This window comes from Sarcophilus harrisii, chromosome 2 (assembly GCF_902635505.1).
Source record: "Sarcophilus harrisii chromosome 2, mSarHar1.11, whole genome shotgun sequence".
NCBI classification, from domain to species: domain Eukaryota; kingdom Metazoa; phylum Chordata; class Mammalia; order Dasyuromorphia; family Dasyuridae; genus Sarcophilus; species Sarcophilus harrisii.
Genome location: NC_045427.1, coordinates 628090787 through 628112667, shown reverse-complemented (window position 1 = coordinate 628112667; position 21881 = coordinate 628090787). Strand labels below are relative to the sequence as shown.

The 21881-nt window shown below is 45.5% G+C and overlaps 1 protein-coding gene across 9 annotated transcripts in view; it reads right to left on the bottom strand.

The window, feature by feature from the left end:
* LDB3 (LIM domain binding 3) overlaps positions 1 to 21881 on the bottom strand; it is a 111168-nt gene that overhangs the window by 39357 nt on the left and 49930 nt on the right. For 3 of the 9 annotated variants that reach the window (XM_031956740.1, XM_031956739.1, XM_031956742.1), the window contains 2 exons: positions 10197 to 10366; positions 8074 to 8110 (listed from right to left, as the gene is read on the bottom strand). In XM_031956740.1, coding sequence (XP_031812600.1) covers positions 8074 to 8110; positions 10197 to 10366 — 207 coding nt within the window. Of the gene's footprint in view, positions 1 to 3479; positions 4489 to 8073; positions 8111 to 10196; positions 10367 to 13959; positions 13975 to 17425; positions 17630 to 19885; positions 19909 to 21881 lie in introns of those variants that run through there. The other 6 variants (XM_031956741.1, XM_031956745.1, XM_031956743.1 and 3 more) reach the window with 6 other exon arrangements.

Genomic DNA, 21881 nt, shown 5'->3' with positions numbered 1-21881 from the left:
CCCAAGGGCCATTTTTGCTCCTGGCAACATTCTTCTAAAATGTCCATCCTTTTCCCATTCTCCTCCTGCCTGGCTCCAACCTAAAGTTCTCTACATCAGACTCCAGCTACAGATCGACTCTCTGAATTCCTAAGAAATAAAATGGGACAAAGCAGAGATTTCACCCAAATGTGTGCCCCATGGGACTTACCCACCACTGCTATCTCTGCTGGCAAAGTAACCCCAAAGTTCCTTGGCAAGAAAATTTAAGATCTGCTCACTAGGAGAGGTGGAAACTACCTCCTTCTAAAATCTGTTCACTAGTAGAGGTGGGCACTAACTCCTTCACACTCTATGGAGGAGACAGAGAAAGAGCTGGGTATACCCTCAAGGACCCACTAAGTTATGGCTGTCCCATTTGGAGAGCTCCCAGGATCCAGCTAGGTACACTTACTCCTAGGGATATATGGCCCCTCAGAGAACCTCAATATGAAAGACCCTCAAGAATATCTAGTTCAGCTTTAGACCTGAGAAAGATTCACTTTGGCCAATGAGTATCCATTTTCTGCCTGAAGATCTCCAGTGAGGTCTGCTTAAGGTTCTAAAAGGTCACAGTTTCCTTTTGCCAGAATCCTCCAAAAACCCATCCCTGAGTCAACAACCAATGTAGGAAGAAGAGAGCTTGATAGTCACTTCCTAATTTGATGAAATTGTCACCTTTTCAACAAAATTGGTTTTTCCATCAAGCTCTCTCGCCTCTGACTTAAGATGAAACTTGCAATGGGCTTTCCTGTCTCCTATTCTTTAAGTCCCAAGTTCTACTTCGTTCCACATCTCCCGCTCTCCCTTCCCAAACCCATCTCCCTCCAGCGACCTATAGCCAAAAGAGCCTGAACCATTGAACTTTCATTATCAACATAGAGAAAAGCAAGGAGACTTGCACAGGACCCTTCCACAGCACAAAAGCCAGGCTCAGAATTCACTCTGGAACCACGTTAGCTCCTTGGAAGTTGTTATTTAGGGTGGGAAATGCAGATAATCAATTTTTCTTTGGAGAAAGTTCAGGTGTGGCCACACCTGCCAGTAGGAAGACTCTCCCCATCCCCTAGAATCCTATCTGAGAGCCATTTTGGTCCTAGCAGTAAGGAATATATCTCATCTCCAAGAGCTCCATCTGGGCTTCTATAAGTAGGAAGACTCTCCTTAATCCTCGCTCATGGCATTTCTATAGTGCAGTAGAACTCCTTCTTGTCCCTATCTGAAGGGTTTCCAACATCAAGAAAGAAAAACTCTTTCTCTGAGAAAGAGAGACAACCCTGGGTCTCCAAGGATCTGAGATCTGGTCAAGGTTTGAGGAGTGAGGCGGGGAGGAGAGGGATGGCTGGGGCCCCTGTGAGCACCCGCCCCAATCCCCCCAAAGCCCCAACAGCTTCACACGCAAGCATTAACATGTTGCTGCTTCTGCTCCATGCTGTCAGTATTTGGGGGGCTGGTTTGTCAGAAGGGGAACAGAAATGGAAGGCAGAGGGGCAAGCCAGGGGAGGGAGAGATGTTAGGGGTTCACACCATGGCCAAGAAGGGGAGCGTTACCCTGCGCCACAGCCAGACAAGTTGATTTACCTGGAAGGGAGGCCTGGCTGCTGGGCTTGGCTTTTCCGACTGCTGTTGCCTGGATTGCATCTTCATTAAATGCTTAATTAAGACTGGGGTGCGGGGAGATCCAGGGCTGGGATTTTTGTGTGGAGGGAAGGGAGAATAACCCTGACTGGAACCTCATCTCTATTCATCCTTTGAAGTCTTACTAACATCCTGCCCCATACACAAAGTCTTTCCTTACTATTTCATAGCAGAATTCTTCTCCTCTGAATAACCACTATACCAGAGTTGGAGCTGCATCGTCTAACCCTGTGGTACAGTCTGCCTTTTTTGGTTGGATAATTTTGCCCATGCATGTCTTGTCTTTCTAGAAAGACTATGGAACCCTTGAAAGTAGAGATCATGTCTTTCCCTTCTCTTGATTGCAAAACAAACAACCAAACAACTGAAGATTCCATAGCTAAGGGACAGAGAGGTCTCTGTGGGGTAGTCACTGGATGGGGTGGGGTGCCCGTGATGAAGGATAAGGATTTCTACCTATTACTATTAGCCACCCCAAAGACTTCCTTTCTTCCACAGGCTACCCTTAGCCATGCACGTATTGTTTCTGCTCAGTAGAATGGTAGCTTCTGGAGGTCAGGAACTCTTTTCTTTTTTGTCTATATCCTTAGCACCTATGTATGGATTACACATAGAAACTTAATAAATATTAATTGAATTGAATTAATTGCTGGATCTGACTGGTCTAGGTATCTTAAATCCTTGTATTGGCTCAGCTCCTTCCCCTGGCGAACCTGTTGCCTTTTCTGTTAACTTCTTATTCCTCCTTTCCAAGGTTGGATTTTAGGAGATGGGCTAGAGGGTTTGAGAGATAGAGAAGAGGGAGAAGGAACCAGGAAACGTGTCTAAAATCTACTGGCTTAATCTCTGCCCGAGGTAAAAGATGCCCAGTGCCAAAGAAATGTCAGTGGAGTTGGTAAAGTTGGCAAACACAAGGTTGGATGGACCAATGAGGAGTATCAAGGGTAGGGGAGAAGGGAAGGAAGCCCTAGCTACTACAATAATCCTGACCTTCCTCATTCACTAGGAATCCCATCCCTGGGTGAGGGTGTACCTGGGAGGAATAGGGATAGAATTTAGCCTCAGGTTGGCTGGACCCACAAATCCATCCACCAACCCCCTTCTCCCAAGCATCATACGCTGGCCTGTGAGAAGCATCCTACTTGTCACCCAAAGCATCAGGCTCTCTGGAAGCAACAGACAGGGCTAGAGTAGTGCCAAGGAAATGGGGTCACAACAATCTCCCTGAAAAAAAGGAGATTCCATTTCCTTCCCATCACAGATAAAAGGAACTTCCCCCACTTTCTCTTGTTTATCATGGCTCCCAGACACTTAACATGACATCATTGCTAAGCAAACCATGAGAGGAGCTTGTGAGAGGCAGGGGATGGAGGGCAGCATCTGACTGCCCCCCATCTCTGTCCCTCATGGCCCCTGTCTGTTCAGAAGTTACTGAAGACTGCTAAGACTTAGGACCTGGGTTAGACTTGATGGGTTTTGCCCAATAGGAATATGGCAGGTGGAAAAAAATTCTTCTCTATTGACCCATAGACACATCTTCAATATTGCCTGATGAATGGATCTCTCCAGAGCAACAGTTGAAGTGTTATAGAGAATAGTGTCAAAATTCAGAGATGGGAAATTCTCTGCTTTCTGGACATCAATCCCCCTTTTGGCTGCGACCAAACCCAGGACAAGCCTAGGAGTCAATTGAATTGAACTGGACTGACTTGAGCAGACAAAAGCCTGTGGACCCAGCCCCTTGTGCATGGATGGGCCCGACCAACACTTTTGCCCTCTCCCAAGCCTCCGTATTTCATTGTTTACAGAACACAGGCACAGCATGACCAGGGCATGGTTCGATTTATTTAAAATTCTTTTTATTTCAGAAGAAGCATGCTGATATGTACAGAAAGGGGGGAAAACTGTGGAGCTGGCCAAGCAAGCATGTTACAAAGAGAGGAGCACATTCGTTGGAGGCTTGAAACGCCCTTGTCTGAGACTTATTAACCACACATATGTCTGAGACTAACAACATGGCTTGGGAACTCCCAGGACTAATGAGCTCTGGTGGGGCTAACCTCTTGATTATTCAACTTCCACTAGTGAAAGCATCATCTCATCCCCATCTTCTCTGCTTCCCTGAATATTTGGGATCCAGCGTTGGCTCCTTGGGCTCACCGGGGGTTGGCAAGGGGCTCAGAACCCGGACCCTGAGCCAAAGCACTGGTTCTAACACTCAACATGCACAAATGCCTAGCCCACTAGACTTGGCTGAATCTGGGGAAGCTGGCCTTTCTCACAAGCTAATTTTTTCAATAAGGAAAGCTGAGCACAAACTGTGATTCACTCATTTTTCCCCCGATGCATTAAAACAGCAAATCTAAACTTCCTAGCCATCTGACGGCTAAGGCTACATTGAAATAAGATCAAATAAACGCCAACCCTGTGTCCAAGCAGAAATTTTTGCAAGGGGGCGGGGAAAGGAAAGGAAAATTGATTATATTGAAGAGGATATAAGGGAGGTAGTATATCATCAGGGAAGGGAATTCTAGAATATTGTTCCTTAATAAGAATATAATGTCTCCAACATTGACTGCTGTGTATAGCAGTGAAGTCATTAGCATCCCAATGAGGCTCCTTGGATGCTACACATGTCTTTTTCTTTGGGGGGGGAGGGGATGTGGGTAGGGAGGAAGGGAAGGAAGAGGGATTCCAAATAGGGTTTTTTTTTGTTTTTGTTTTTGTTAATGTTTTTAGCTTTTCACATTAAGTAATTGGGCTGAGAGGCCATGATGCCAGTTGCGTAATTTGGCAAAACGTGGGCTGTTACGTTCCGTTTCAAACCTTTCCCTGTGGCATAGAGAGAGAGAGAGAGAGAGAGAGAGAGAGAGAGAGAGAGAGAGAAGGGAAGAGGGAAGGGAAGAGGAAGAAGAGAGAAAGACAAAAACAGAGAAATGAAAGAAAGGAGAGAGAGAGAGAGAGAGAGAGAGAGAGAGAGAGAGAGAGAGAGAGAGAGAGGAGGGAGAAAGAGAGGGGTTAGGGAACATATATGTCCACCACTCCCCTGCCATACAATTAGGTTGAGGGCAATTTATTTAAATTGGTTTCAAAAGCCACATGGGTTCCCAGTTTGGCGATCTTGAAAGGCCCTGAGTTTCTTTTGCCTAGGCAAGGAGAGACTGCTATATAACCAGAAGCCAATGAGATGGCTAATCATTGGGATGAATGGTGACCCTCCTTCTCCCCCCTCCCCCCAGGAAGACACCTGGAACATCTCATCCTGCCTTGAAGACCTTGGAAAGTCATTCATTGAGAATTTGTCTGCATTGGGTCTCCCATGGTCATCACAGACCCATTTCATGGCAAACCTGAGTCCCATGGTTAACTCTAGGATTTTGGCATTGGGAATGGGAGTAAGGAAGAAGGGAGGGAGAGCAAGACACATGTCATCCAAGCTCATTTACCTTGCCATGTTTGGAGGGGTCTGGGAAGCTTGTACTCAGCTATAGTCTTATCTTAGCCTCTCTAGGGTTGAACTTGGGTAAGGCAGAATTGCTGAATTTTTAGTCTTACCCTGACAGGACTGGACAGATCTCAAGGTTCTCGTGGTCACCAAAAAATGGGGACCTGGAAATGGGTCGTTACTACTTCGATTTTTCCTCCCTGATTAAATAATCAGGACAAAAATCTGCCTGCCTGGGAAATGTCCTAATAAAAGGTTTTGACTCGGGTAGACTCCTCAAAGTCCCTGAAACTGAGCTCTGCTGCTGCTGGAGAACATTTGGCCCGTCGCTCTCTCCTTGGAGAGAAAGATAACATCATCGGGCAGCTATCATTCCCTTCCCTTGTTTCCCCCCCTCCCCCTCCTCACTTCAGCTCCAATACACCTAGGGTTCCCATAACAGCCCAGCACAGCTAGCCAGGTCTGCTGTCTCCTCCAGATCTCTCTAAGCACCAGGAAAGGCACATGCTAAAGAAGGTTAGGAAAGAATTAAGTAGGGCTCGATTCATAGGACCAAAATTTGTGAGAATTAAAAGATAAAGAAAGGGAGTGAGTGAGGGAAGAAAAAAACAGCAGAATGACCCATTTGGAATTTTGGATCTGATAGGGACCATGGAGATCATTTCTACTGGCTTTCTCATTTTACAAATGAGAAGACAAAGGTCCAGATCTTGCCCAAAGCCACATCACTACACCAGCATGCTTTCCTCTACAACTTACTGGCTTGACCAACAGAAAAAGACAGGAGTAAGGATGGAAGTAGATGAAAGTAGAAGTTTACATGGCCCCCTTGAGGAGCACATAACAATCTAGATTGCTTGAATAAACTTGTCACTGGGGATAAAAGACCCATTATGGTATGTCCCAGCAAAAAGAGGTGTTTCTTCTTGGGGTACCACAGAATTTAGTGCTAAATGACACCTTAAAGCTCATCTAGCTAGGATAACTTAGTGCTTGAGATACCTTGAAATACAGCCTAATTGTGGAAATTAAGGAATGAAATCAAGTAAGTAAGATGTTAAATTATTTATCCAAGATCACACTGGTGGCAAGTAGCAGAGCCAGGATTCAAATCCAGGTCAGAGGAGTATAGATCTAGACCAGGAAGATACCTCAGAGACCTTCTAGTCCAACCCCTGCATTTTACAATTGAGGAAAATGAGACTCAGGGAGCCCTTAAGCCAAAAAGGGGTAAATTGCAGAGCCAAAATTCAAACCTCAGTTTCAGACTGAGAGCATTCTCTCCATCCCTTGGAATGGTCTCATGTAATAAATGGAACCTGGGGGACTTCAGGAGGCCCTGTGCTGGTGATATAGTCTGACCCAAATGTCTCATTCCTCCTAAACCAGCCCACAAGGGCATGTTTGGAGGATTCAAATGACTTTTCAGAGTCCAAGGAGGGACCAGGTCTTTCTATGTTCTAAAAGCAGATACAGAATAAAGCAGAAGTGTCACACACATAGGCCCAACCATGAGCATGGCCCAACCCAAATTAAAATGTAGTTCCTATCTGCTTCTAATGTTCTGATATATTAATAAAAGAAATATGTAAACATGTGTGATTTTCTGAGTCAGTACTTGGCCTGCAGGGATCTTTATGCAGGGCTCAGCAGCCACCATTTTTGTATAAGTTTGACACTACTGGCCGACCAGCCAGGTCCTAGACACTAATGGAGAGTATGGCTCAAGAGCACATGAGTCGCCTCTGAGATACAGGCTCCATCATTACTGGGTTTTTTGACTGGATGGCACAGTGATATAGAGAGGGTTGGGCAATATTCAAGGAGAGAGCATCTCCCCGCTACAAAGTTTCTATCCTAAAGTAAGGATTGTCAAAAACCCAGGTTCAAAGAAATCTCCCATAAGTGATTTACCAGTGTAAGTCAACTACTCAAGAGCCCAGCACGGAAGAGCATAGGATCCTAGATCCTGAACTGGGAAGGACCTCCATGGCCAGCTCTAATCCCTATCCTCCCATTTCACTAAGGATCCAAAAAGAGAAATGACTTGCCAAAACAATGGGGATTTTTTTTAAAAATCTGGTCACTTAAATGAAGGTAATTCCACCTTTGATTGAGCGAGTCAGGTCATCTTCATTGGTCTCAGCTTCCCTAACTTGTAAAATGAAGACTAGACTAGATTAAACGCCCTTCAAAGGTCCTTCCCAAATCAAAATCTTTGATCCTTAAGCCTCTCTTTTGGATCCTCAAGAAGGACCAATTTCTGCTAGAAATGAGGGAGATGTAGAGAGGATATAGGCTTCTCCTGACTTCCATGCTGACCTTCATCATCAGAGCTATGGCCAGGGTGGTGCCATTGGCCACTGCAAGATAAATTGGATCAGTGACGGAAACATCCTCTTTTTTGAGCTGTTCTAGCAGAAGGCTAGATACCTGGCTCCCAATAGCACAGGAGCCAACACTGAGTTTGGGGAAACATCCTACAATGCCCAGAGTCTCCAGAGCTGCCCTGCTCCCCCATGGGACTCCCTGTTAAAAGAGTCCTGACTGCTTTAATAGCCACCAGTGGGAGCTGAATGGCTCTCAGAGACCTTGAGCGAGAAGTAGAATTACAATCTCAGACCTGGACACCACTTTTGTGGAAACCACTAGGTTCAGAATTGTCTGGTCTGATTTTTTTGCCATTAGGAATATTGTCAAGGCTCTGCCGGTGGAGAAAGTAAGTGGAAAAGCCCTGTGAGCTGAGAGATAGGGTGTGTGTTTGTGTGTGTGTGTGTGTGTGTGTGTGTGTGTGTGTGTGTGAAGGGCGGGGAAGATGGGAGAGATAGAAAGCATTTCAGTTTTTAGTTTGGAGCTAAAGGAGTTAGAAAGGTCTCTTCCGAGTGAGCTGGTTTAAAGGAGTGGTTGTGGAGGAGCATTAGGAGGTGAGTAGAAGAATGAGAAGGTCACAGAGCCTGTTTCCAGGCACTTACCTTGATCTCCTCAGGGCCTCTTCATCAGGGTCTTGCACTACGAGAGGGAAAAGCACTGTTAGAAAGGCATGTCCCGGGATCAAAGTTAGCCTGACTTTATAAAGTTAAAAATCCTGATCTTTGAACCCAGATGAGTTCTACATGGCTCCATCTGACCCAGACAGACCCTGCTCGGCCCATAGGATGCTGGGGAGGTAGGTTAAAGAAGCCTTGTCTCTTTTTAAACCCCCTGCAACCAGCCAACAACTGGCCAATGTGGGCAAAATCAGCATGAGGGATGTATAAAGTCTAAGTGGTCATCTCTGCTTGGCTGCTACCTACTATGTGACTCTGTGCCAGCAAATCTCCCAGTCTAGAACTTAGTTTCCTCTGATAACAATGGGTAGCATTTACATAGCCTTTTAAGATTTACAATATACTTTATAGTTATCATCTCATTTGATCATTACAATAACCTGTGAGGTAGGTACCATTATTATCCTGAATTTATAGATGAGGAAACTGAGGCACTTGCCTGGGATCACACAATTAATAAATGTCAGAAGTAGGATTTGAATGTAGGTTCTTCCTGATTCCAAGTCCAGCACTCTATGTGTCTATATAAAATGAAGGGGCTGCAGAGAAAGTCCACACTGGGGACTGAGTGTGGATCGCAACATAGTATCTTCACTTTTGTTGTGGTTATTTTATTTGCTTGAATTTTGTTTTCTTTCTCATTTTATTTTCTTTTTTCATCTGATTTTTTTCATGCGGCATAATAATTGTGGAAATATGTATAGAAGAATTGCGCATGTTTAACATATATTGGATTACTTGCCAGCTAGGGGAGTGGGTGGGGGCAAGAGAGGGAGAAAAAAATTTTTTGGAACACAAGATTTTGCAAAGGTGAATATTGAAAACTATCTAGGCATAATGTTTTGAAAATAAGAAGCTTTAAAAAATAAAATAAAATGAGGGGGGGGATTAGGTGATCTCTAAGGTCACTTCAAGCACTACTAATGGGGGACATGGAAGAGAATAAGCATTTATTAAGTGCCTACAATACAACTGGCACTGGGATAAGTCCTTTATAAATATGATTGTATTTGATCTAGGATAGTCTACCAAATATTATCTCATTTTATTCTAGAACATTTTATATGGGTAAAATGGATGAATCCATCTCAGAATTGAGCATTGAGGGTAACACTTAATTAAGGGGTGTTAAAAAACACAGCATATTGGTTGGAGGGGAGAGATGACTAATTAAAGAACGCCAGAGTCTCTGGTGGTGGAATTAGGGATCTCACTCAACCAGGAGGCAGCCTCAGTTAAACCGAGACCTGTTAAAAATCTCAGGTTAAAAAGACCCAGCACCTTCTCCTGTCAACCCGATCTATATCTGGCCACTGGACCCAGATGGCTCTGGAGGAAAAGTGGGGCTGGTGACCTTGCACAGCCCTTCCTCCCTTCAATCCAATTCACTTTCGTGTCATGGCAGCATCTCCTCGAGGTCACGGTCCTGTTCGAGAACAAAGAAAAACCGACAGGGAGGAGGCAATAGAACTCTGCCCTGGTGTCAATACAGTTGGTCATGCTCTTGGATGTAAGAATCATGGCCAAGTGAAGAAATGATAAGCTGTAAACTTGATTGATCTGTGTCGAATGAAGGGAATCCATGACTAAGCAGGGATTTTCCTTAGAAGTGACAGGCTGGGAACAAGTCCTTTCTTGCTTTGTCACAGGGCTGAGGCCCTAAAGAACCCAGAAGATTGCCGACTTTCTTTACCCAACCTCCCTAACTGCCCTCTAGGAGGAGCTACAGGCCTGGGCTGGTCACTATTTGCAAGGCTGCAATCTGAGCGGGGAGAATGGTTGGCTAGCCCCCTCAGCTTGGGAACAAGGCCTTTTAGGGCCAGACTCCAAGCTCCCACCTCATCTGTATGTAGTGGAAAGAGTGAGGGACCTTAAATCGCGGCTGTAGCTTCCAAGACCACCTTTGCTACTTATTCCCTGTGTGATCCACAGCAAGTTAGTAAATGATTCTGGGACTCGGTGACATTTTCTGCAAACTGAAGGCCCTGACAGAGCTGACCTCTAAGGTAGGTACTTCTGGTTCTCCGTCTCGGATGGGAGCTACTTACTGTATTCCGTGCCAGTCATCTGCGCCAGGATTCGGAAGGAGCGTGACTGCAGATTGGAGGAGCGGCGGGTCCACTCATCCATTTCATCTTCAGGCTTGTTCTGGTTTTTAATCACAGCCTGATACACTGGGGAAGCACTGTCTACTGTGAGATCTTTAACGGGGATGTTACTGCAATGCAGAAAGAGGGTGTTGGGAAAGGTCTCCAGCTTGGGGACCACAGGGAGCACTTGGTGCTGTCTCCAGCACGTGACCCTGGTCGCCCCCGTCACTTTTTTTTTAAGAAAAGGAAGAAAAATTCCACCCCACCCCCCAGTGCAACCGAGGGAAAAATGGATTTTTTGTGAAGAAGTTGTACAAAGTGATCGAGAGGTAGGGAGAAGACAGCACGCTGGAGGGCTGTCTGGGTCATTGGCGCTCAGTCCTGTTCACCCTGTAGAATTTTTTCCCATTCACCCATTGCAGGAGACTAAAATAAAATGTTCTAAGTCCATAAGGCCCAACACCATGTGGTTACTGGGATCTGATCAGTCCAGCCTGGAAAGTTAAACAGTCACCGGGTGCAGAGGAGACAATGGGAGTTCTGGGATGTTGCTCAGCTGGGATGTCACTGGAGAGGAAGGAAGACTATTCTATACATCAGTTAGCCCTCCCTCCTTCTGAAATCTCCTTGGAAGCCTTGATATTACATCTTACTTTTTATCAGAACAAGCTCCACTGGGGAGCACCCGGGCAGCCAAACTAAGCCTCTGTCTCCCTCCTCCCTTTGCCCAGTGGCATTAAGCACTGATCAAAGGAGATGAATGCCCATCAGTGTCAAGGAGACCAAACTTCTCTTTCAAGGGCAAGGCATGTTTTTAATGTCTTTCCTAAAAGGTCTGAAAGTGACTTAAGTGGCCCTATCTGATGCTAATGACCCTACACTCCAAGATCAAGGCTAAAAAAATATAGGTGAGGAGAGCAAGAATCATATTGAAGAAATGGGTTCTTCTCTTTCTAATTGCTAGGAGCTCAGGAATCTACCCTTTGAAGGAAGCTTCTAATTCAAGGCTGAAAAAGAAATACAGTGAAAATACTAGCTTCAGAATTGAGGGACATGGATTCAAATCCTGCCTCTGACATCTACAATCTATGTGACTAGGGGCGAATTATTTAACTTCTTTGAATCTCAGTTTCCTTAGCTGTATAATGAGGGGGATTGATGAAATGGTTTCTAAGGTTTCTTTTTGAATCTATGATTGTCAAGATTCACATACCCTGTCTCTCTGAGGCAGTTGGTACTACAGGGAAAATGGGGAGCCTTGGAGACACATCCTTTAGGTTGAGTTGGGGCCTGTTTGAGTCTGGCCAGTGTACTGACTTCTTGGATCGAGGGTGTTTTAGAAATTCCCCAATATCAGGAACTGGGTAGAAGCTTAGAAGCCAACTCTACACTGGTGGATTGCCTTTGCTCAGTCAACTGCTGATATTGCCAATCTGTATTCAAGCCAAAGATTTTAGATTTGGCTTCCTGTCATCCCCGAGGTGCTCTGACTCATACTGAATACTTGGCCCTACTTGATTGAGTGTGGAAGAAGAACAGCCCCAATGGGCATTGAGGGGACTGGGCCAGACCACACTGAAAAAAGAGAAAAGAGACCTTTGAATCCACAACACTGTCAATTCCTACTCAAACTAAGAGCTAGGATGAGACTCTAGTAAAGACAGCATGCCTCTGGAAGTCTCCAAGACTCCTGGTAGGAACCATCAAAGTGTGAGTAGGTTTGTTCAGTCTGATAGAGGAGCAGGAAGTAGCCAAGCCTTACAGGGCACCTTCCTCATCAACAGTTGCTCATGAGACTTGGGTCTTCAGGAGCTGGCCCTAGTTGTACGCTCTCTAATGTCCCGTTGAGGAAAACAGTTCCACACTGGGATATGGCTGCCTTGTCTTGGATTTTCTTCTGAGTTTCCTGCTGGCATCTAAACAGACTTCATGTTCCTGCTGGCCCTGAGTGTGGCCAGAGCATAATGACCCTTGTTATGTTTGGACCCAATTGGAAGCCAAACAAAGAAGAAAGAAAAATGGATTCTGTTTGGCATGAGGGAAGATCTTAAGGTCCTTGACTAGTCTAGACTGATGGCAAGATAGTCCGGACTGAACTCAAGTACCACACAGCAGGGCAGGTGTGGGACTGTTGCTAGAGTTTTGTCTTTTGATTCTTTTTCAATATCATTTAGAAATAGTACATCCTAATCTTCATCCCACTGGTCTCTTTAGTTTTCGCTCATCTTTCATGGTTTAATTTTTACCTGTTAGGTTTTTTATAGGTGAGATTTTTACTTAAAGGTTAAATAAATGGAATTCTGAGAATTGGAGGGCATGAAGAATGAGCCCTCCATGCATTCAAAGCCTCAAAAGACCCCTGAAGTCCCTGGAATGTTTTCACTGGGATCAAAGGCATTAGCTGAGTCTCCAGCTGAGAAAAGCAGGGGAACTGAAATTTTCAGCTAAATCAATGCTAATCTGTATCATTTGTGCTGGAAGGATTAAGCCCATGCCAGGGAGTCAGAGGAGATTTCTTGTATTGGAAGAGAGCAGGTTTGGAGAAGAGGAATATTGGGAAATGTCCAACACCAAGGTTCTTAAAAGACATATCGAAATATAGCAGTTCAGGAAAAAGGCACCCCATGCCTGCCTTTGGTTCAATTAAGACAGGGCCCAGTTCGATTCAACGCAAGTCAATTCAGCTCCATCCTCAATTCTCAGAGGCTTCTCACTAAGCTTTCAGACACATCTCAATAAATGGTTTCCAAGCCACAGAACAAGAATATCCATTCTGATGGCAAAGGAAACATCGGGGCCTTTGTACTGCAAGTGTTTTCTTATGCTAAGCAGGGGCCAGGAAATTCTTCTTGGAATCCCTCCCTCCTTCCCTCCACCTTCTCCCCACTGATTTCCTACACATCTTTTGAAATGGAGCTCAACTATTAATTTGCCTTCTCCAGGGAGTCTGTCTGCCCTGAGCCTCTCACTCATCCCAACTGATAAAGGACCTTTTGCTCCATCAGATGTTTGCCAAGGATTAGGGTGGATTTTGGCTATATAGTGTATTCCCTTTTTAGACTGCAAGCTTCCGCACACAGTAGGTGCTTCATAAATGTTAAACTGAATCAAAGTATGTGTGATTTGGGGTAAAACACTCTGTGGGGCTATAAAATGAAAAGATTGTATTAGATGATGGCTATGGTCTCTTCCTAGGCCAGCAGATGGTCCCTTCCCATGACCTCACCAGACTAGCTCCTTCAGAGCCCTTTCCCGTGACAATACTTTAGACAAAGTCTCTAAGGATCCTGCCTTCCATCCAAAGACAGCAACACTCCAAGAAACCGCACACTATTATGTCAGAATAAGGATCTGAAGCCCCTCTATCAGAGGAAGCTCAAGTCTGTTAAGGAACGGCTCCCGCAAAGAACCCAGACTTTGACCTTGGATTCTACAGAGTCTCTGGAGGCAGATTTTCACACAATTCTGTAGGTAAGGCCAGCAGCTGAAGGCTGCCCGGCTCCCGGATGACCGGACGTCAGGACGACCAATTCCTGAAGCTGTGAGTCAGGGAGCGGGCAACGGGTAACAACCCTGGGCACAAAGCTGCTGCCCTCTGTACTTGTCATGGAACACACCTGATCAAATCCACACCCAGTTACCCAATCACCCCAAAGGAGCAGGCAGGAAGGCAGGCAGACAAATAGACAGACTTGGGAGGGGGAGAGATGCATCTACTTACACAAGTGGTGATTCTCTGCCAGGTGGGAGATGAAAACCCAGCATTGAGTGAGTGGTTTCCATCAATAAACAGAGGGGGTGTAGAGCACACAGCGGGGCAAGGTTAGTACCAGAAATGAGTTACAAGAGGAAGAATTGAATAAAGAAAGGAGAGAGAAAAAAAGAAAAGAAACATCAATGAGGAAAAAAACAAGTTAATCAACACCAGCTAATCGAAATAAGCACAAGTAGGCTCAGTACACTGGAGGCAGCATCGTGGTTTAGGTGTAAGGGAACCGGATCCAAGTACTGCGCTCTGACACTTACCAACCACACGTTTTATGTTTTAATATGTTTTGCAAAAGGTAGCATGGTGTTACAGAAAGAACAGGACACCTGGGTTCAAATCCCTCCCCAAGGTACTTATTATCCACGTTACCTAGGAAAGCGACACTCTCTCAAAGTCTCAGTTTCAGATCTGTAAAATGGGGTAATGATGATGTCTGAACTATCTACCTTGTAAGACTATGTGGAAAATGCTCAAAACATCATAAAAAAGGTGACTTTGCTTTTGTTATGAATTTATTTCCCCATTTGTAAATAAGAATGACAAGAGTTGTCATTCTCACATAACCTTCCAGAGTTGTGAGGGAAATTCTTTGCAAACCTTAATAAGGTACCTGCAAATATAAATTGCTATTGTTACATTGCTTTACCTCTCAGCCTCAGGTTCCTCATCTGTAAAATGGGCCAGTACCTACCTCATAAGATGGAATAAGGCAATGGAGGGAAATCCTGTAAACCTGCACAGCCTGCTATGAATGTCTGTTCTCACTGAGAGCCAAATGATAGCTTTAGAAGAATTATGTTTATAGGGAGGCACAGGGCATTTTTCTCCCCCCCCCCAAGTCTATATGGTAGACACTTAATAAATGCTTATTGACTTATCTTGACCAAGACTTCCACCATCTTTCTGTGGTTCTATGGCTTTGGAGACCCCTGAGAAAAGCCGAGAAAGGCAAAAAGGCCGGATAGAGGAAAGGGAGTTGTTAGCACCCATTCATGGTTTAATAGAGGTGGGTCAAATAGAGGGCCGGAACTCTGGAGAAGTATACTTCAAACAAGGTATTAATTCAGTGGAACTGATGAGATGATAGTTCTTTAGTTCCCATATATACTTAGTACTTAGCAATGGTTCTCTAGTTCACACTAATATGCTGTAATGATGTAATTACAATAAGGTATATAAGGGCTAAGGACTGGAAGATAGATATTCTATCTTTGACCAGCCTCCTGGTGGCTCTCCTGCCTCCTGCACTCAGATCAAGCCTGGTCCCGAGGTCCTCCAGAAAGCTAGCAAACTTTGTATTGTGAGGTACAATGGAAAGGGGGAGAAACCTGGAATTAGAGACCAATGTTTCAGTCCTGGGCCCTAGTCCTGGTCCGTGCCATCTGTATCGCCTTGGGTAATCTCTCTCTGCCTCAGTTTCCCAAGCTGTAAAATAAGTTGGTGATTGGATTGGATGATTCCCTAAGTTTGGCTTAAGTTTTCTGCCATGGAAGTTACCCTATACAAAACTACTAGATATTTCTTCTGCTTCTCATCCCTCAGATATGTCCAGGCCAATCTCTCTCTCTCTCTCTCTCTCTCTCACACACACACACACACACACACACACACACACACACACCATAATATAAGGGCTGATGACACATAAAATATCCTGGATAATGATGAAGAATGGGAAAAGAGGTGAGAAAATACTTTTTAGTCCTCTCCTCCACATGTTTTTTAAGTTAAAAGATCTAGAATAAGCATTTAAAAATTCTCTCTATTTGTAGATTGTATGATATGCTGCTACTCATACTAGGACAGAGGCATAATTTCTCTGCCCCCAAATGGGTAATAATGGTCAAATTTTGAAAATGTACACACTAATCACCTTTGGGATGAATCCAAGAATATAGGGAGTCCCTTCTCAGGATCCCTTGAAGATGGAGGCAAGGCAGCAAGAAAAGCTTTTGGAGTAATCCTGGTCTTTAATTTTTCCTTCTTTATTGTGCTACCAGCTTACAATTGTATAGCCTGCTCTTCAAAGCAGATAGTTTTCATTGCCACTTGGGGTGATGCACAAATAAGGAATCCTCTCACAGCTCTGATCTCAGTGGAAAACCCCCTGACCCGTATCTATTTTCAGAGCTGCCTTCCTATTCTTGCTCTTAGCTCGAAGAGAGAGAGAAATGAAGCAGTACACTTTCCATCTCAAGTGTGAAAAAATCAGAATAAATAAGAGAACGTTAAAAAGGGAGAAAATTGTGTTTAGATATCACCAAAATACCCCAGAAAATGAAGAATTCTTGAAAAAGTCTCTGAGATGGGCTGGCTCTGGTCCCAGAAGTTTCTTCTCTTTCCCTCCTCTGAATTAAAAATCTACTAAAATTCATCTTTCTCTAGAAAAGCATTCAGAGTTTCAAGAGGATATTTGGAATCAACATCCTAACAGCTGGTCTTGCCTCTTGGGAGTTTGGGATGGAGGCTATGCTAGAGACACCTGAAATATATCCCTTTCCCCCGTTAGCAGGAGACCAAATGGTTTCTCTAGTCTTCCTGGAGTTTTTCAACAGCCTACCTAGAGAAGACCCCAGGACTATGAAAAGTCATGACCGACAAGGCAGCTCAACGACCCCAAGGGATTCCCAGGAGCACTTCCTTTTCATTTCCCCCACCTTTTCTCACTTTTTTCTCTTCTGTCTGCTGACACTTACTACCAGATTTGTTCTACTTGGTCCTGGGGTGGGCAGAGATAGGTCATATGAACAAACTAAGAACTTCTCAGCTCCCAGCCTACCAAAGCCCCGGGATACTAAAGAGGGATTTCAGTTAGAACTCTAAAATCGTAGACAAAGAAGGAGAGGGCCCAAGGCCAAGAGCAAACATTACTGGGTAAGTCTGAGACATAGAGTTGTTCTTGTCGGGACTTCCATCTAGAAGGAACGCAAGCTCACCCCGACCAAATAGTGCTTGTTCACCAGTCATAGACAGGTGGACAAGGAAGCAGCTGAGGGCACAATCTAGCGGAAGATAATCTTGTGAACCATGCTGGTGATGAGGAGGATGTCGTTTGTGGTCAAGTGGCATTTAATGCAGTTGTCCTATACTTTTAAGCACATTGTGACAACCCATTTGTGTTCCTTCCTGTGTCCCTTTGCCAGGGATGTTCTCTGGGGAGATTTCTATAGCTTCCCTGCCTTTATTACAATCAGTGTGACTCTGCTCACATGACTCAATCTCCCTGGACTTCATTTTCCTCATCTGTAAAATGGTACACAGCCTCTGAGGACCTCCCAGGTCCGAGGCTATGATCCTCCAGTGCCCTTCTCAGGCCCACGGTCTTCGGAGACCCATTCCAGACCAAGGAGAACCTGGGACCAGGAGAGGGGACAGGTGCCCCCTCCCAGGCATGGGCGCGGTAGGAGTCAGGTCTTACCCGCTGAACTCGCTGCCCTGAGCTTGGGCCTGGCCAGCGATGGCATCCATGATGGCATCCTGTGAGTACATGCTGATGGGCGTGTTGTACTGGGCATGGATGATGGTGGCCTTGCCCCCAAGCCCCTTCACCTCGATGGGCTTGTGGGTTGACAGGGCAGAGTCCTTCAGGGCATTGGGATTGAAGCGTTCCTGGTACTCCGCGCTGGGGGTAGGAGAAGGGAGGAGAGGACATAGGGGTAGGGAGGGACAAAGGGGGCGAGAGGTTGACGGAGAACAGGAGGCAAAGAAAGGAGGGAGGAGGAAATAAGGAAATAAGGAAGGACAGAGGGTCTGGCATTAGATAGAAAATCAGAGAAAGGTGATGAGCCAGCTGATGAGAGATATCTTACAGAGAGAAGGCACTGGGACTAAGTGGTAATGGGTCAGCCTACTGGGCTGGATCATGGAAGGGGGTCAGACAAGGGGAGGAGGGAGTGGAGAAATGACTGCTGGAAGGTTCCAGGCATCTTAATAGAATGTATGTCCAGCTCTTGACACAGTGCCTGGCATACAGTAGGCATTTAATAAAGGCTTGCGAATTGGCTCTATCTTGCCATTGGACTTCTCTAGGGGGAAAAAATGACTGTCTTGGCTGCTACAGACCTTCTTAGCTTGATTTCAGTGTAAGGAAACTTTACCCAAGCTCAGAAAGGCCTTCCTCATGGTCCTAGAATGTACCCAGACAGGGATGGCACAGTGGATAGAGCACTATCCCTGGAGTCAGGAGGATCTGAATTCAAATTCAGCCTCAGATACTTGCTACTCAATAGTTGGGTGCTCGCCAAAAAAAAAAAAGTATGAACTGAACAGCCTCATGGGATAAGCCCAGGGGAGTTGTGGGTGCCTATATGGGTTCCTGTGCCCATTAGGTTCTGTCAGATATCTCACTTTGCACAGACTTGACGTCAGGGATGGGGCAGGAGAAGGAAGAAAACAAGAACCACTCTCATGGACACAGACAGACAGACAAATGAGAGCAGACAGACTCTCCAATCCATGCCATCCAAGGCCCAGAAGCAAAGAGCATCCCTGCCATGTCCTGCATTGGACAAATGGGGGCTCCACTCTCCTCAGAGGGAGGGCCCCCATCTTCAACCCCTCATTGTTCTCTGCCATCTGGAAGTTTCTGAAGGGGCGATAGTTCAGGGGGTTGTTTCTCCTGGCTCTTTCTGGGGATCCCTCTTGTTTCTCTGGCAGGGACCCTCTGTGCAGATCAGAACAAAATCCCTATCCACGTAGCAGACAGCAAGCAGCCGAGTCCAGTCCCACTTCCCCAAAGTCCAGACCCCCTCTGGCTTTTATTCCCCAGAAGACCTAGTGTGGCCTCCTGATTTGTGAGTTAGGGATGAGCTCCAGAGGGATGGAGCTTGTACCTGGAGCTTATCCCCAAGAAGCCCAGACCTTGATATTCGGAGGCCACTTGCCTAAGGACAGCCAGTTTTGTGGGAGGGAGGCATGCGGGTCCATGCAGCATAACTTGGCTAAGAATCCCCGGAAGGGACGGGATTTCTAGAAGGAAGGAGTCAGGAAAAAAGAGGACCTGACTCCAAGAAGAAGAAATTTGGGTGAGGGACTGAGGGAAGATGGAACCCCTGCGAAGGGGGAAAGAGGATAGGGACCGATGGCCAATGATCCGGCCAATCGTATGGCCAGCAGCCCACTCCCAAAGCCAGCCAAGCATGGCAGAACACAGCAGGAAACACAATCCCATGCGAGCCACCCTCCAACTCCAGACGGAACACAGTAACTTGGGCTTACCAATCTATCACACATAGAAACATATTCACATGTGTATAAGGATCTGCATTGTGCATACAGGAGAGTGGATGAGAATATGTGTGTCTATACATATATATTCATATACATTTCTTCATATATAAGAATGCATATGTGTATATATTTATAAAAATATGTATTTATATAAAACTATATATTTATAAATATATGTGCATATATGTAAAAATGAGAGCCTGTGAATGCTTTGAATGTAAATCCTATGTGCATGTAACACATGAGAGCGAAGACATGTCTATTTTGTAGTCTTTATAAGTCCAGGGGAGTTATCAGAAATGTATGTATACATTATGTGACTATGCCTATAGGCGGATGATTGAGAATACACACGTGTCTAGCACATGTGTGCAAGGACATGCATGTTTCCATGTGAGCACACATATGCATGTGTTTGTATCTCTTCGGGTCCCTTCGTGTGTGTAGCACACACAGAGTTGCACAAACACATCTATATCTAATGCTTTTTGCTCACACACGTAGTCAGTTTTGTACAATTCTGTCACAGAGAGACATGCAGATGCTGCTGACGTATGGACATGGGCTTTCACGTGCACAGATTCACACACGCACATGCTTTCACACACTCATACACACACACACCCACACTCTTCAATTCGATACTAACTTGGCAGGAGAGTTGGCTATAACCTGAGAAAAAGAACAGACAGAAGAAACAGAGTAAGTCTAAGTCAATTTTGGAAAGATCCCTGTGACAGAGAGAGACCGAGTCCAGAACCCCAGTAGGAACCCAGCGAGAGGGTTCTGGGCCCCGGCTGACACGCCACTGCCTGGTTTTATTCCTGAATATTGATGGAAAATTGGAGACATTATGACATGTGACGACATATCTCCGTCCCCTTCTCCCTAGAGAAAGCCCCAGCATTCAGTTCATTGTGCAAAGAAAGATCAGTATCTCAGAAGTGGGATTGGGGGCGGAGGGAATATGGATAGCAGGGGTTGAAGCAAGTCTAGAGCAGCTCCCAGAGGCCTCCACTGTCCAGGGGAAGGACTCTTTGCTTGGTCCCTTTAATAGCTCTTGAGATGGATCAAATAGCCCATCTCTACTTCCATCCCCATCCCTGTAATACCTTCTGAAGGTCCTTCTGGAGACATTCCCCAACCTGAACTCCCAGGGAGGATCTCTGAGGAAGGCCCAGGAGCTATAGACTCCAGAGAGCCATAATAATAATAACCACTCACACTCTGCAGCATTTAGTTAACATCTCTCAGTAGATGTTCTTCCTCACAAAAAGGCTGGCGTGACAGAGAGGAAGCCCATTTTATAGGTGAGGAAACTGAGTTTCAGAAAGATTAAGACACTAGGACTTGGCCATAGAGCTGATAAGAGGAGGGATTTGAATCCAGGTCCAGAACCACAATTGGGCAAGAATAACTTAGTTTTTCACTAAGGCCCAGCATGTGACACTTAGAGCGAGTTGACGACATTTGCATTCAGTTAATGGGTATTAACAGCTGAGTCTGGAGCATCGTTAGCAAGAATAATGAGTTAAACCTGCAAGTTACCATATGGTGGGCTGCTTCATCCCAAGGGAGCCCCCCCCCACCTCCTCCCTCCCAGCATCCCTTTCTCTCCCAGAGACTGGGCTTACAGGAGGGCGGTGGCGAGGTCACCCCAGCCTCTCTGGCCACATCACTGACCTCTAGGCCCCTGAACAAATAGCTGTGGTTGGCCCCCAGCCGCTGTCCCTCCTCCCGCTTCCCCTCCTCCATCTCAGGTTCAAGGCTGTGTCTGGGGCAGGACCCACTCAAAGCCATTGGGAGTTCTAGGGGATGAGCTGACTTTTTAGTCAGTCACCTGGGGGATGCTCGTTTAAAACAAAAGAGATTTAATCAAAGTAAATCCCCCAGTAAACACCAGGGATGCGTGGCATGTGTGAAGGGGCTCTCTCAGGTAAGTGAGCTCCCTCCCCTCCTCCTAGGATCACACAACTCGGGGAGTCCCTTCTCTAGGGACCCAGAAGAAGCTTTCTGCATCTACAGGATGGACAGCTGAAAGAGCTCGGTTCTACATTCAGTCCTAGATTTTCATCTTACAGGTAAGGAAATGGAAACAGAGAGACAGAGACAGTCATAAAGACAGAGAGACAGAGACAGAGACAGACAGTCTGAAACAGAGAGAGTGACAAAGAGACAGAGATGGAGACTGACAGAAAGACAGAGAGACAGAAACAGACAGAGACAGTAAGAGAGACAGAGAGATGGACAGAGATAAACAGTCAGAAACAGAGACAGAGTGACAGAGATAGACAGAGACAGTCAGAAAGAGAGAGAGAGACAGAGATAGAGAGAGATGGACAGAGACAGACAGACAGACAGTCAGAAACAGAGTGACAGAAAAGATAAAGACAGACAGAAAGACAGAGACAGAGAAACAGAGAAAGAAAGAGATGGATAGACAGAGACAGTCAGAAAGACAGAGAGAGACAGAGAGAGAGAGAAATGGACAGAGACAGAAACAGAGATAAAAACAGTGATAGAGATAGACAGAGACAGAGAGACAGAGACAGACAGTAAGAGAGAGACAGAGAAAGAAAGAGATGGATAGAGACAGAAAGACAGACAAACAGACAGTCAGAAACAGAGACAGACAGACAGAGAGG